Below are 16,211 nucleotides of genomic sequence, written 5' to 3'. Positions count from 1 at the left end.
CTGCTTCCAAGATCCAACGAGATCGGGCTAGCAGAGAGAGGAACAATTTCCCCGCTGCCGTTTTTCCACAGATTTGGAAGTTGAAGGAATGAGTTTCTTTCCCAGTCAGGAAATATTTAATGTATTTGGCTAAATTATACACGTTTCAGATCCTCTGGAGTGTCTGACTGTTAGATTTCAGAACATATTGCTGTTTTCTTCTTTTTAAAAAAATAAACAAAAGTTTCAAAAATCCCTGATGCACCCCATCACACTTTTATCCTTTGTTATCCTTTATTCCTATTACATAGCCAAAAACAATCGGGAAAAAAATCAATCTACTGCAAGCCACTATCTAAATTTACAGGTACTGAAAAAGTTATTGCCCAGCAATACAATGAAATCAGAACACAACCTACAAGAAAGCCTTGTGGGAAACACCAGCTGTTGTGCCTTCCAGGCATTTTCCAGCAGTCTGTTCCTTAAGATCAGATCTGTAAGAAAAGGAACGAGACCTTTCTGAGGGAGACCACACATGGCTAAAGGAAGGCGTTGCTAGAAGTGACTGTTGTGGTAACATTCAGGTGGGGCAGCCATGTTGGTCTGAAGCAGCAGAACAACGTTTTGAGTCCAGTGGCACCTTCAAGACCAACAAAGTTTTATTCAAAGTGTAAACTTCCGTGTGCAAAGCACACTTCTTCAGATGAGGCCTATGTGGTAACGGTTTTATGTCGATAGTTGGAGAAACGAGCCTTTCCAGAAAGTATTCCTCATTCAAGGCCTGGTCACCTAAACCCAATGGCCAACCAAGAAGCTCACAGAGTCCTCCAGCTTTTCGGACAACGCATGTCTCAGTCTTCCTTATACCTCTATTCAGGGGTCATTTCATAGAAAAAGAGGTGCAGGAGCTCATTAGCATGACTCATTAGCATAACTCATTTTTATAGGCCACACCCCCTGGCATCACCGGAAGTGTGTCAGAAGGCAACATTCACCGCTCAGGCTCTACTGGACTCTTTTGGAAAGCTATGGGGGGGGGGATGCACAGATCTTCCCTCACAGAGGAGGGAGAGCTTGTACCTGAAGGAGGGCCGAGGGGGGGTGGTTCTGCAACTTACCTGGCTACTTCTTGCTCCTTGTGGCCTGACTGAGGGTTGCTGGGAGCAGGGGGCGGGGCTTGTTACATGTGCCCGCCCCCTGGGCTCCTTACTGCCGGACCTCCGCTCCTGTGCGCTCCCGCAGGAAATGACCCCTGCCTCTATTTTAACTTTTCCCAATCACTTTCATCTTTTGCAGGGACTCTTCTAACAGCTGCACAATAGAAGCGCCACACATGCTTTCCTTATCACCAAGGATCCATGATAAGGAAAGCTGTACCTGCAGGATTTCCAGCTGTCATACATACAGATCCTCCTCAGTCAGAGGAGAGAAGGGCTCATGCGGAAGAGCAATTACACTACAGAAACATAGCGGTCTTCAATGGGCAGAAATGCAGCATGCAAATTTTGTCAAAATATTTTTCATTAGGATGCTGGCTAGGATCTGAAAGACTTGGAATCAAATCCCTTTCGACCACGGAGCTCGCTGGGTGACCTTGGGCCAGTCACCCTGTTACTAAAGATTTTTTTTTTTAAAGAATGATATCTTTAAGTCAATGTATATTGGTGGGGTTGGAGGGATGCTAGTAGAAGGATCAGTATGCGACGGGAACAGCAGACAAAGATCGTTATGGAATTAAAGAAGGGAGGGAGCTAAGGAAGGGTTGTGGCTCAGTGGCAGAGCATCCGCTTGGCATTCATAAGGTCCTAGGTTCAATCCCCAGAACCTCCAGCTAAAAGGCTCAGGTAGTACGTGATGTGAAACTAACACCCTGGAGAGCCACTGCGTAGAGTAGGCTATACTAACTTTGAGAACATAAGAAGAGCCCTGCTGGATCAGACCAGTGGTCCATCTAGTCCAGCATCCAGTCTCACACAGTGGCCAACCAATTCCTCTGGAGGGCCAACAACAGAGCACAGAGGCCAAGGCCTACCCCTGATGTTGTCTCCTGGCTCTGGTATTCAGAAGTTTACTGCCTCTGCATGTGGAGGTTCTCTTTAGTCACCATGGCTAGTAACCACCAAGAATTCTATCCTCCATGAATCTGTCTAATCCCCTTTTAAAGTTGTCTATGCCTGTGGCTATCACAGGGCTAATGGACCAATCCTCTGATTCAGTATAAACCAGCTCTTTGTGTGTGTGTGTGTGTGTGTGTGTGTGTGTGTGTGTTTAAACAGCTTCTTAGAGATGCTTTACAGGAAGGGAAATGATAAAGGTAAACAGCTGTCAGGAATCCACATGTGTACCATGCAGAAACTTATGCCACTGTAGTGTAAAGAATTGCACACAGTTCTCCAATGTATATTTATCATCTATTGTGTGACCTCACGTGTGCCCTTTCCTAATAAAGGACTCAGAGCAACCAGTGTTTGGGCTGCAGAGATTTTATGGACTACCAATCACCATATCAATTACGCAATAATGTTAAGCTGTGCAGTTTCAGCCACGCAAATGGGCTTTCTTATACTGAGTCTCTGTTGCTCTCTTGCTCTGAATTTTGATGCAGTTGGGCTGTTTAACTGTAAAAGACTGCAGACCTTTGGTTTATGATGTCTCTTCTTACGTAAACTATCAGATTATGAAATATGAGGGTTTGGGCGGGGAGGGGACACATACCAAAGGTCAGGTCACAATGCCCTCCTGGAAAAGTCACTTGCTATTTTTGCTAGCCATTTCTTTTGCTCGGACAGAGCGAACAAAACTGTAATATTCCTGAAATATGTTTATATTTTCCTCCCCGTTAAAAGTTCAAATCATCCTGACCTGGATAGCCCAGGATAACCTGATCTTGTCAGACCTTGGAAGCTGAGCAGGGTTGGCCTTGTGTTAACATTTGGATGGGAGACCGCCAAGGGACTCCGGGGCTCCTTTGCAGAGGCGGGCAATGTCAAAGCACTTCTGAAGTCTCTTGCCTCGCAAACCCTAAGGGTCCTCCATAAATCAGTTGTGTCTTGACAGCAAAAAAGGAGAAGATACAAATCAATCTCTCTGTGAAAGAAAAGCTCCTGATAACAATGCTAATATGGGAGTATGTTGTCTTTAAAAGGAATTTCTTAAAATCTATTTTGGAGCATAACAGTGACATTAGATTGGCAAGTTCGTTATCAAATTGACTATCTGGCTGTAATGTGCCGTTCAAAGAAAACACGGAATAAGCAGGTTTCTCTTCCTCCTGCCCCTTTCACCTGAGAATATGTCCATTTGCTTTATGTATACAGTTCTCTCAATTTAGCCTCACTGTCCTTTATTGGGAGATACACTTTCTGTTGCACTTAGCAAAGCACAGGGGTCTTCCTCTCCTATACTATTATTTAACCACTATTGCAAGCTACTTTGAACCACAAGGAAAGGCAGGACTGACTAACTAACTAACTAATAAATGCACTGAGGTGGTGGAGGACATGACAGAAAGAGGGGTGTTGAACACTGTGAGAAAATAAATTAGATTTGCAAGATTATTATGAAGAATAAACTCTCTCAAGTCACCCGTCATTATTACTGGCTCGGTTGCCTCAAAAGCCTTTCAAAATTGGTAGTAAGCAGCACACATCTAAAACTAATCGCAGATGCCCAGCCAAATCAAATTCTTTCAGACGTGCAAACTCTTAAAGAACAATTTATATATGTAAACCTAGTCTCAGCCATCCATTCAAACCCCAGAGAGAACAAAAAAAGATCTTATTTTCTAATTGAGTAAAGATCACATAATTTTTTTTTTAAAAATGACCATTTTATTGAGCATAATACTAGCTGCAATACAAAAAGAAACCTATACTTTCAGAAGCGTTTCCCCCCTTCCCATTTTTGCGCTACTGGGATAAAATAGCAAAGAACTAGGGAGGAAATAGAAAAATATATCATTTTGTCAATTTCACCCTATCTGCCAATTTCCAGTTTCCCTTTCAATGCAGCCGGCAGGTAAAACTGGCCCTAAAACATTAGGATATAACATTTGTAAGAGCTACGAGTAGGGATCACAGAACACCAGAAGGCAACAGACCTCATCAAGGCAAAAAATATATATCAAACTGTAGGAGACTGAAAGCAAAGTTTTATCCCTTTTCTTTCCCCACTTCTCGAGACCCATTTGACCCCACTGTGCTCTTAAGGGTTAAAATGTTTGCAAGAAGGAGACAGCCATGTGGGTTAAAATTACATTTTAAAAAAAGTCAAAGACCAAGAGGAGTATCCCAGCAGCATGCCACACATGGGAGGGGGAGACTGAAATCAGCACAGTAAGGGGAGTCCCCAAGGTAACCACCCCCCTATAAACATGATCATGTGATATACCTGCAGGGAGAGGAAAAGCTCATTTTTGCAATCTTGTGCCATTGCCCACAAGGCAAATTGGGACAAGCTGCCCGCCAAGCTACGCCTGCAAAGTGACCCCTCGCTTTTAAAGACAGCATAACCCTGCACTTGTTTCCTCCATCACGGGTATACGAAAACTTGACAAACTGGGGGGTCATAACCAGGAAAAAAAAGTCTTCATGTAGGGCTTTGGTATTCTTACTAGCGGCTGGATATATCCCTACAGATTGGAGAGAGACAGAGGTCACTCTGTGGCAGCATCGGAACTCACATTCCAATGTTCCGGAGGGGTCCGTAACTCTGTCAGCGATGTCTTAAAGAGTCTGACGGTGACAATATTTTATTTGCCAGGGCCCTCCGTGGCACCCTCCGACGTGCGCCGTCAACCAAAAACGCAGAGATATCCACTCAGACCAGTTCCCTGTGGAGGGTTTTTATGTGTTTTTTTAAACGAGACTGTTTGAACAGAACAGACAGACACAAATGTGCTGGTATCAAATTATACTAAAATACGGCATAATCCTATTTTTAATTAGGCAGACGCAAATCTGGGAGGATGCCCCCCCTCCAGGCAGTGGCTGGTAAAATATCCATCTTTGAGATCTGCGGTGGATCTTCCGAATACATGTATATAATGATTAAGTCTCATATGCTTGAAGTTAGGTCACATATTCGTATTTTACTTCACATTCTATGATAACCCGTAATGAAATACATCCTGCTGGCCCGAAAGCTCTACTGTCTAAAAGAGAAGATATTTGAAAGGTCATAAACACTCGGTAGCAGCAGGACTACAGACGCCCGCATGAATGTTTTCACTCTAGATAAATAAGGCCCGAAGCAGCTGCTGCCTACAGCCCAAATCTCATGTCCTATATCAATCAAATACATGCAAACTAGCTGAACTGGAAGAGACTCGAAATTATTCTGCCCAAATAGTTTTCATCTAATAAATGGAAACTGCAGAGAAAGCACTTAAGAAACAGGGGAAGGGGGAAATACCACCTCCACAAATGTTTCCCAGCATTGCTAAGGAGACAATCCCAAACAAAATTTAAAGAGGATTCGAATGGCAGGATCCTGTCCTCTACTAAGAGTCTTGCAAAATGGGGTCAGCAACCCTTTATGAACGAAAGAGCTGAACAACGTCAGGATTCGGAGGAAGAGATCAACAAAGAGCCAGTACAAGAAAGTCCATTGGCCTAAGTGAAAATATATAGCTCAACATTACTAGCAATTGTCACGTTGATTAACGATCCGTACCGTGTCCTCAACCCAAGTACTGGTTGTTGCGAGTCCTTTATTAGGAAAGGGCACACACGAGGTCACACAATAACTAATAAATACACACAGGAACACTATGCACAACTATTTTAATCCACCTGCATAAATCTGAGCGTGGTTAGGTTCCTGGCAACTATTCACCTCTATCATTTGCCTTTCTGTAAAGCATCTCTTTAAACCCATAAAAATATCTGACCGCCATGCCCTTCACATAGTGGTTGTTCTAGGATCCCACCTACCCCTCCAACATTGCCTTGACTTAAATATTTTATTTTTTAAAGAGCCTTATTTGGTTCTGTACTGAGTCACCACCTTTGGCTCTACAGCAATAGGCTACAGGCCTTTGTAGGGTTGCCAGGTCTGGATTGGAAAATACCTGGAGACTTTGGGGGTGGATCCAGGTGAGGGCGCGGTTTGGGGAGGGGAGGGGCCTCAGCAGGGTACGAGGCGCCATAGAGTCTACCCGTCAAAGCAGCCATTTTCTCCAGGGGAGCTGATCTCTGTCAGCTGGAAATCAGTTGTAAAAGTGGGAGATCTCCAGGCCCCACCTGGAGGCTGGCAGCCCTAGACTGGCATCTGGATAGGATCACATGAAAAGCTACCTTGCATGGGTGCTAGAGTTTTATTTATTTATTATTTATTATCGCACTTCTACCCCGCCCTCCCCGCGAGCGGGCTCAGGGCGGCTCACAACAGGGCACCATGTGCCAACACGTAAAAACAGGATAACTAAATAAAAGACACATTTCCACAGAAGCACTGCAACCCAACACAGCGATTTTATGAGGCGGCTAAGCTGTATTAACATGATTCCTTTATGATGAGCGAGGTAACGCTTAAAACGGCTAGTGAGTGATTTATTGCAGCATTCGGAGGGTCTTGCCCTATGCAGCTTACGAGCCAAACAATTTTTATTTGGCGGCAAGCACAGTTTTGGTCACAAAGCACATTTGATAATTAAGCTTCCACTTGCGTCCCAGTCCCATTCCTTGTCTACAGAGCTTCGGGTGGGCGAAACTAACAGTGGAAAACAGGTTTGGGAGAAATCTTATTGTACAAGTAATACAATACGTACCTGCTTTGTTTGGAAGTGACTGATATTCGATAGTATAAACACAGAATCGAGGAGATCAAAGGATCAAAGGCCATCTTGTCCCTCCCCTTATGATAATAGGAGACTCAGTCCACCATCCCCTTTAACCCATCAGCAGATCACTAAAGAGCAGCTGCCATTGGTGGAAAGCAGGTTCATTTCCCAAAAGGTGCCCGCGGAGCAAAAATATCCAGATAACTCAAGCAAATCTCTCAGCAGGACACATACAATCCTGCGCTGTCCAAATTGGGACTCTTGCCGTAACCCTTCATGCCTTACCCTTCCAGCTCTGTTTCTACTAGGGGTTAATCGTTGCATAATTTTATACTTCTTCTTTTTCATACTCCTCTAAAAGTATAGAAAAGTACATGACATGTAATCTTTTCCTTCTATTAAAAACCTTGTTCTGGCAGTTGTACGTGTATGTTTTTTTTAATAATTGGTGCATCATCGTTATTTCTTGGACCCAGAGCTTTCCTTACTCCCTCGCTTTCACTGAAAAGCTCACAACCACAGAGCTGAGAACTTTCACTCAAATCTCAGTTTTAATATTTTTGCAAATAACAAACTCTTCTGGCTGCAAGGATAGGATTGAATATGCATGTCGGGAAGAAAATGCTGAAACAACCAGAAGGAGGAATCTTGCGGACGGGTTGTCAGAATCCACTGCTTCTGCAATTTGCAAAAGCTAAGAGACATAGAACATTTCAGGAGTTAGAGTTGGCGAATCCATTCTGTTACTAATGGAACTTTCCCCTGGTACATAGAGCCCTCTCTGGATACAAGAAGTGAGCCCCTGGTGTCTGGGGACGGTTCCTTGTCCTGGGGAAGGGGGCACTGCCGTTAGCAGAGCAAATCTGCAGGATCCAACCCTACATAAGATGCATTACCTACAAATCGGCTTCATCCGTGCGATTTATACAGGATGCCAGACACAGGTCACTTTTAAAGTTTGCACTTTTTAAATGTGTTGACTAGAGTCTAAACACCTTTTCTCGCTCCACTGTGCTCCCTTCCCCATTACCCACCCGCACATGGTTTCTGAAAAGTGCTACCAAATTCCCTTTCAGCCACCGGATACAAGAAGCACATCCACAGTTAAACGCATTCACTGCACAGCCTTCATTTGCAAACCCACAGCTCTCCTGTAAAAATAAGACTTAACCAAAAAAGCATTCAGCTACTTGGATGGAAAACAGCAAGCTTTTAGAGGAATATCTGGAAAATGCCTACCCAAAGAGTTTGACTGCCATGCTCACAGGCTCAATCCAAACTTTTAAGTGTTAGCAAGATTCCTCCTTCTGATTGTTTCAGCAGGGGAGGGGGGGGGAATCAACTCCATGCTATCCACATCTATTTTTCACCAGGGCCAAGCGCAAATCTGTGACTTACATACATCTCAGCAGCCACAATACATTGTTAATCTGTAGCTAGATTAAATTGGAGAGATCCACAGCTTTTTAAAACCAACCGACTGAAAAGAAGCGTGAAAGAGAACACCACCATGTCAAGGACTGCGGAATACACCCAAGAGGTCCTTCCTTACTACCATCTTGCTAAGACTGCATAGGGAAGATATCCTCGCTGTGTTACAATCCACACAGTTTTTCAGACTCACAACATGACCCCCAAAAACCTTCCACAAAAGGGAACGACAACAAAAAGGGGTGCAAAGTGACCCTTTGTTCACAAGCAAACACAATCACAATGCTCAATGTGGTCATTCTCACCTGAAACATAAAAACAAACCATGCACAAAGATCTGCCCAGAGACCACACAAATTTCCCTGAATGCTTCTACGCATATGGGCAGAGCGATGAGCCGCTACTTCAATAGCCCCAGGAGCAGGAGAGAGGCAGGTACAAATTCATTACAGTCCATGTAAAGCAGCGTGCCACCAAATACAGGTGGGGATCTGTCTGCACACACATTCACAGCAATTGGGCACATCCATGTGTGCTTGGAACACCACATCACACAGTATTCATGCAAACTCTACTTTCATTTCCAAGAGGAGATGAGCCAAGAGAAAAGAGGAGGCATAAATGTTCAAATTAATTTGAAAAAATTCCCATTGCAGGTACAACTATGTTTGGGTAATACCAGCTGCAGTCCTGGGGTTGTCCCTGACCCTGAAGGGCACAGAAAACTCCATGCACACTTCAGCCATGATTTAATTATTTATGTATGTATTTATTTATTTTATTTAGACTTATACCACGCCCTCCCAGCCTAGGCCGGCTCAGGGCAACTTACAACAGAATAAAACACACACATAAATTAAATTAAACAGATAACATATTTCAACATTTAAACCATTTTAAAGTGCTAGCATTTCGTAACATTAATAAATGATGGCGGTCAACTTCTACGCGCCACGTTCTACACGCACTCATTCCTGATGTGGACTAATTTGTACCTTAAGACTGAGGCTCACCTGCCAGTGGTATTTATCTGGCTAGCACAACATTGCTGGAGTTACTTGGGACCTCCATTTAACAACTTTGCCAACCTGGAAGTGATAAATGGGGTAGCAACAAATACGCTCCCCTCTGCCACCCCTGTAAGGCAGATTTTTTAAAAAAATAATCATTACCAGCTGCTGTAAAGGTAATAATCATCACTGTTTGTTGGTAATTAATAAAAAGTGATTTTATGCTACTTAAAATACTGCTGAGTTCTTCTCTTTTCATAAGAAATCGGCATCCCTTGAATTGGTTTTGTACATAATTCTTAGCTGTTTAGAGGACATCATGAGTTAATACATCTGATGAAGAAGAAAAGGTGAACTGCTAAGCCAAGGGTGTGTCTATTTGGTTTTTGGAATTACTATTTGTAAGTATAAAAAATGATGACGTAAAAATTATGTATCAGAAATGGTCCTGAACAACGCTAAATACCCTGAAATATATTGGGATGGTGGCAAGGATTTTTTAAAAATAAGTTGCATTTCCATGAAAAGGCTTGTTGAGTCTCATCCACCTGTGTTCCCCCTCTCAACTTTTCATAATAGGGTGAGAGGTGCACCTAAATAAAAAAGTGAAATGTGCATTTGCTTTTTAAAAAATGAACATCTCAAAACTAACATTTCAAAAACATTCTTTGAGACAGCATGTTACTAGTCCCTATGGAAGACAGTTTTCCAGTGGCATGCTCATTATCACACTGTGAATTCAGCATAGATTTTTCCCTTTTGTCCAATGTGGTAGTGGTGGTGGCGGCAGTAGTAGTAAATTTGGGCCCTAATTTTCAGCATGACGCCTTCTCTCTCAAATCACCCTCACTTGTTTATAGCTACAGCCTATATCCACATTATGCTCAGCATCTAAAGAAACTCACACAGTCAGTATAGAACTCTAAGCAGGAGCCAATAGCTTAAAATAAATTTACAAAACAAGCAACAGAAAAGCTAAATAAAGAACTTTAATGCTATTTCACTATGTCTGAAACAAAACCTGAAGCACCTTACTAATGGAGGGTTAAACCTTAGGGAAAACCAAGCCAATTCAAAGAAATCTAGAAAACTGAGACAGAATTTTACATATGGTAGCTAAGACGCAATGCTCCCTCTAAGCTGTGGAGTCTTGTGAGCAAAAATTCTACTCTGTGAGCTACCGGCATTCAAGTTGTGAGCGAGCCATTTGGCTACTGCATAAATTAGTTTGCTCTGGAGCCATCCTTCCTGAGCTGAGACAAAAATGTGTGAGCCAGGGGCTAAAAAACTGTGAGCCAGCTCACACTAACTCAGCTTAGAAGGAACACTGGCTAGGAGTACTATGTACCACCAAATATGCCTTCTACTATAGGGCTCCAGTCCCAAGAACACTTTCCTGGGAGTATGTCCCATTTAATAAAATGGGGCTTACTTGAGAGTAGACTAGCTAAGGATGGCTTCCCCAAAAAATCAACAAATGTGATCCCTTATTTAGAAACCTTCTCAAATGTATATCTGCATACTAAAAAAAAGCAAAACAAAGAGGGACTCTGGCTAGCACAATAACCAATGTTACTCTTGACTAATGCTACTAACATTCTTGATACTAATGATGCAGAGTCGTCATCATTCTGCACCATCCAGTTGGGCACTGCCTTTTCACACTAATTTGCACAAAGAATCTCTGATCGATCAGTATGCACACATGCATGGAAGCGATTCAGCCTGAGAACCAGTTCAAGTGTTATTGTTTTTATATACTTGTTACCGGTTATATATACTAGATCACCAAGTTGAGAAACTCAAGTGGTCCAAGTTCAATGGCACTGCGCAGCAATTAAACACCAGTTTTCTTTTTAATTGTTACACATATTATTCGGTGAAAAAAGGTAAGTACAGCTTATTTCTGGTATTACGTACAAAAAAAGTCTTTCTTTAAAAAAGAGTAAATTTCCTCTCCGAAGTTGTGTGTCGCCACACAAATCAAAATACTCGAGATTTCGATCATGCTTACCACCCATCATTTCTCACTTTCAACTGGACAGCAAGCAACACAACACAGGCAAAAAGTTTACCATTAAAAGTTGACGTTGATTGAAAGTCAACTTTAGGCGGCTTGATTAAACGATTTAGATGATCATATCTCTTGGTACTGTGGAGCCGTAATCTGGTCTCCTAGAGCTAGAGAGTGCTTATTCAGCATGCATACATATTTCTTTAAGAATATAACAAAGCTAGCTGAGAAACAAGGATATAAAAGCCTTTGACAACATAAGGATATAAATGCTTCAAATAAATAAAGAATAATGTTGTGTTTTTGGTTTATTCATATAAAACATTTCTAAGCTGCCTTTTCACCAATTCAGGGTCCTAAAGGTAGAATGTTATAAACTGTGCACTGATTAATTTTATAAATAGAGGCACTGGGTGAGATCCCACCATTCTGTTCAGTTGGCACAGCGCAGTCCTCTGGTATGAGGTGCCTTCTACTAACCCAAAGTGCTCTTGTGAGGACACCTTCCATTAATGAATGGCGTCTTGGGCCAGAAGACCATGCAGGTGTCAGTGCACCCCGATGGTACAATCCAACACACTGTTGAGATGCTGTAACAATTAAGTAACATGTGAGTCACTAGGATACCTCAAAATATTACTCTGGATGTAGTTATGAGTGAAATCTATTTTAGCTTAACAAAACAAGGATGTGTCAAGATTGTTCCAGAAGCATATAGACCTTTCTAGTATGGACAGCTGCTTTCCACATGCCCAATCCAACATGCAATTTTTTTTTATTTTTTTGTCCTCTAAAAACACTGAGGGGGAAATGAGTTCAGATATTAACTTACAGAGGCGTTGGTTGCCGCAGGAATAGGAATACTAGAATTTTCCTGTCCAGAAACTTGATTTTTCTCATTAGTCCCACGAGTGACAAGAATTCTGAAGTGCTGCTGCCTTGAATTTTGATCCGGTAGGATTTTAAATGTACACCCTTGCCCTGGAGAAACCCGCTCCACTGAATTGCTTCTCGATATTTCTGAAGCATTCCCCCGAACGGCTGTATTCGTGCTATCGTCCAGAGGGCTGACTCGTTCTGATTGTGGCTGAACTGGGTACGAGGTACTTCTTTCCAGACGGATCCGGGGATATCGAACCAACCTATCCCCTTTTGTTCCAGTGAAACCAAAATTGCAATCTGCCCCTGCCCCCAGACTGTTCAAATGTGGTTGCTGCAATTGGAAAACAAAGAATTTTTTGCCTGAATTGGTTGACCCGTCTGGCAAATGCTGTAAAGACCAGCGCCTGGGTTCTGAAGGAGAAGCATTATTTGGAGTGTCTGAACCAAAGGGCATCAACGTCACCTGAGGCACATCGACACTTGAGGCACGATGCTGAATTCTTACCCCGCTAATGTTTAAACCAGACGTGGCCTTGTTTGCTTCATCATCTTGAGCAGCAGCTGTACCATTGTCATTCCAATTATTGGAAGGTATTGTACAGAATATTCGATGGTTGGGGGATCCTCCATTCACCTCTTGCCCCATGATCTCAGGCTGTCTGGGTGGGGAATTCTCTGGAGTTACCTGTGGACTGCTTGCCGAAGAATGGCTCCCAACCAAAGAAGCACAATGCTCCCCGAAGTCTGAAAGTTTACACGTCTCCTCCGGGGACTCTGGCACCCCACACCCATCAGCGTGTCCATTTACAGCCTTGCGCTGAAGGGAAATCTGCATGGATGAGCTCCTGGTTGGGCGCGCATCGATGTTGTTCAGCAGCTGAGGAATAAACATGGAGGTGCTTCTTTTCAAAGCCCCCACTTCTCGCAAATCGCCCCCACCGTCACTATAATCCATTCTGCGCCTGGAGAAAGCATGAGGCCCGTTCCGTCTTGGCAAAGTGTGGAATGCCATGAAAAAGTCATCATCCTCTCTCTCACGGTCTAGGATCTCTGATTCGGGAGCTGTGTTGCTTCGTCCAGAGCCAAAATGAAACCGCAGCCGATGGGCCATGGTTTAAGGAGAAAGGCGAGGGGGGAGGGAAAAAACCTCCGGCAATAAGTCCACAGGCACTGCCAGAAGTTAAGAACTAAAGACATAAACTCCAAGAAAAAGTGTCCCATCTGCCAAACTGTTAGCACTGCTACACTGATAGCGACAGATAGCAGAAATAGCCCAAGTGGCAAACAGCATTCCAGGCATGATTGGATAAGAGCAATCAGCGCTCCTCTGCACTGTGACATAGGGTAGGATGGCTGGCATCACATGACCCGTTTCTCCCTCTCCAATGCAAGCGACTAATTTTTTTTTTAATACCAGCAAGAGCCTGAAACAGCACCTTCGCAGCTGCTCTTTTTCCATCAGAAAGGAGCGGCCCCAGTGGGAGATCTCTCACAGCTGACTACGGCAGCAAACGCACTCGGCTCCGCTGTAAATCTAAACTACATCATATTCACAGAACACTTTTGTACTAAGCAAAAATTGAAAGGAGGGAGAAGAATACAGCAGCAGCAGCAGCAGCAGCACACACACACACACACACACATGAACGCGCACACACACCACCCTCCAAAAAAACCCTTTGATTTTGCACTGACGTTGTCGGGCAGATCAGGAACCACGAAAATGGCCGAAGGGAGGCATGTAGAGAAATTTCATTTTTGTTTGAAGCTGTCTGGCTGCTGCCTTCAAAGTAGCCCAAATAAATATCAGAGACCGACTAGGAGTTAGATCTTTCCTTGCTTAAAGCGATTTTAAGTTGGTTGTTCGTTCACTGTAGCAACAGAGACAGATATCAGATTGCCACCGTAAACACACTAGAATTCACCCGCTTCGGCTAGACACCGAATTTTCTTCTTTGCTGAAGCTGAGAAAAACAAAACGAGAGTCTTACACGAACGAGTCAAGTAGCAGCAAAAACGCAAGAAACGGTCTTCCTTTTCCAGTCTTTTTAATCTTTGTTTTTGCGGCGACGGGAGGCTGAGAAGGCAAGTGAAAATGGGAGCAGGGGTGTGCGTGGAAAGCTGCACAGATTCAACTTCAACACCATACAGAAAACACTGCCCAATCCTGGCCAACTTCCAATGAGAAAGTGAGCAATATTAGTGGCTTGGATTGCCAGCACGGAATACAGCTCCGCTTGTTAGAAGCCAAAAGCCTCCGAAGAACAAACAGACAGACTGAAACTCAACATTAAACAATGCCCGAATTCGGTTCTGCTATGTGTAGCGGCTTAAATCAAGAGGCGGAGGTAAGGAGAGAGATAGGGCCTGAAAACACTCATCCAGCATGGATTACAAACCAGGTCTATGGAACTGAACAATATATTATAGATGCAAACAAAACAACTTGATTTCTAAATGCTTCACAAGAGCAGGGGAGTGGGTGTTGAGTCAACCACATTGAGATATTTAGGCATTTGTTTTCTAACAGCTTGTTTTACGCAGGGAAGAGAGCAGCCCCCCCCCCACAAATGAAAATGGAAGTAGCTTCAAATTATAAATCCTGCCAAAGGCCAGAACAATCCTCTATTGTTTCAACCAGATCGCAAGCCAACAATAAACACAAAAAAAGAAGAAGTTTATTTGCTATACAATGAAAACATCAGGCTTTGAGGGCCCGACGAGGTACAAATCTGTAAAATAAATCAGTAAAGCAAGCATTGAACAGGGCTGTGTTCATCCATGGAGGTTTAGAATTATTTTCAGACAATTTCTGATATGCCCGACATATTCTCAATGCTAGTAAAGCACATCAAACTTCTTCAACAACCACCCTTGTAAACATGAGGCTTGATCCATGGAATCCTTTGAGGGGGCAGAGGTTTGGGGGGGGACCTCCCACACCTCCAAGGACTTTCCCACACTCTTCAATGGACAAGCAGGCTGGTGTACATCCCATTTATTGTTCAGGGAGATACAAAAAAGCTAACCAAATACCTTTACAAATTCGCATTTTGAAATTCCACTGGTCGTCTGGGTGGAGAAAACCTGCTAAAAATGGGGTGATTTGGAGCAAAGAAATGGAAGTTCAGGGGTGAACTCCTTCCCATGAAAAAAGGCCAAAAGAGCTTGGGATTTTTCAAATCAGAAAAAAAAGATAACTAAAATGGAATGTGACAAATGTTCACAAAATTACATGTGGGATTGAGAAAGTGGATCAAGAGAACTTTTCCTCCCATAATCCTAGAATGTGGGGAGGCAAACGGTGGAGTTGATGTGGAATAGATTCAGGATGGACAAAATAATTTGTCTTTACTCAACAATTAATTAAATTGTGTAATTCACTGCCAGTGGATGTAGTAATGGTCACCAGCATAGATGTCTTTACAAGGGCACTAGACAGATTCCACCCAAGACCAACAGCCATGGCAAGTAAAGGGAACCTCCATAGTCACAAGCTGCATACCTCTCAATACGTGGCAAGGAGGCAACATCAGGGGAAGGCCCAGGCCTCTATGACCTAATTGTTGGGCATTCATAGCAACCGATTGTCCACTGTGTGAGACAGGACGTCGGACTAAATGGGACCACTGCTCTGATCTTCTTAGGGTCTCAAACGCTACACACTTGTGAGCTGCCCCTCTCTTCTCTCCTCAAACTTATTATGGAAAACAGCACTTGGTCTCTTGTGCATGATGCAGTCTCTAATTCTTACATGCAGGTCAACCCTTGATGTTGCAGTAGTTAGATAATGATGAAGCAACCTGTGCAAGCCAGCTCAGGTATCTCAAGCCTTACAAATTTGTGCTCTCTACCTACACCTAGAAACTCGACTGGGTGTGTTGAAATGACCTCTGCTACAACTGAACTCAGTGCTATTTCCTCTTCAGTTGACCAGCTTCTACAACACTGTGCCCACCTCCCCATCCCAATTCACTACCAGGCTGGGGGGCCTCCTTTGGGTACACAAGACCCCACGATTCCCTTCCAGCAACCCCATTGGGCTGGTTTTATCAGTAAGGTATCCGACATTATTTCCACCTACAACTCTTCAAGGAACATGGGACTATTCCCG

General features: G+C 43.4%; 1 protein-coding gene across 9 annotated transcripts in view; it reads right to left on the bottom strand.

Annotated features, from left to right (window-relative positions):
• Positions 1–16,211, bottom strand: part of NEDD4L (neural precursor cell expressed, developmentally down-regulated 4-like, E3 ubiquitin protein ligase) — a 270,488-nt gene that overhangs the window by 168,367 nt on the left and 85,910 nt on the right. For 6 of the 9 annotated variants that reach the window (XM_015416880.1, XM_015416881.1, XM_015416882.1 and 3 more), the window contains exon 1: positions 12,048–13,357. The exons of the other annotated variants lie outside the window; for them this stretch is intronic. In XM_015416880.1, the coding sequence (XP_015272366.1) occupies positions 12,048–13,208 (1,161 nt within the window). In that variant the 5' untranslated portion in view covers positions 13,209–13,357. Of the gene's footprint in view, positions 1–12,047; positions 13,358–16,211 lie in introns of those variants that run through there. 9 annotated transcript variants of the gene reach the window in all.

Source organism: Gekko japonicus, unplaced genomic scaffold (genome assembly GCF_001447785.1).
Source record: "Gekko japonicus isolate JY-2015 unplaced genomic scaffold, Gekko_japonicus_V1.1 scaffold278, whole genome shotgun sequence".
Lineage (NCBI taxonomy): Eukaryota > Metazoa > Chordata > Lepidosauria > Squamata > Gekkonidae > Gekko > Gekko japonicus.
This window is presented reverse-complemented; position numbering and strand designations above follow the sequence as displayed.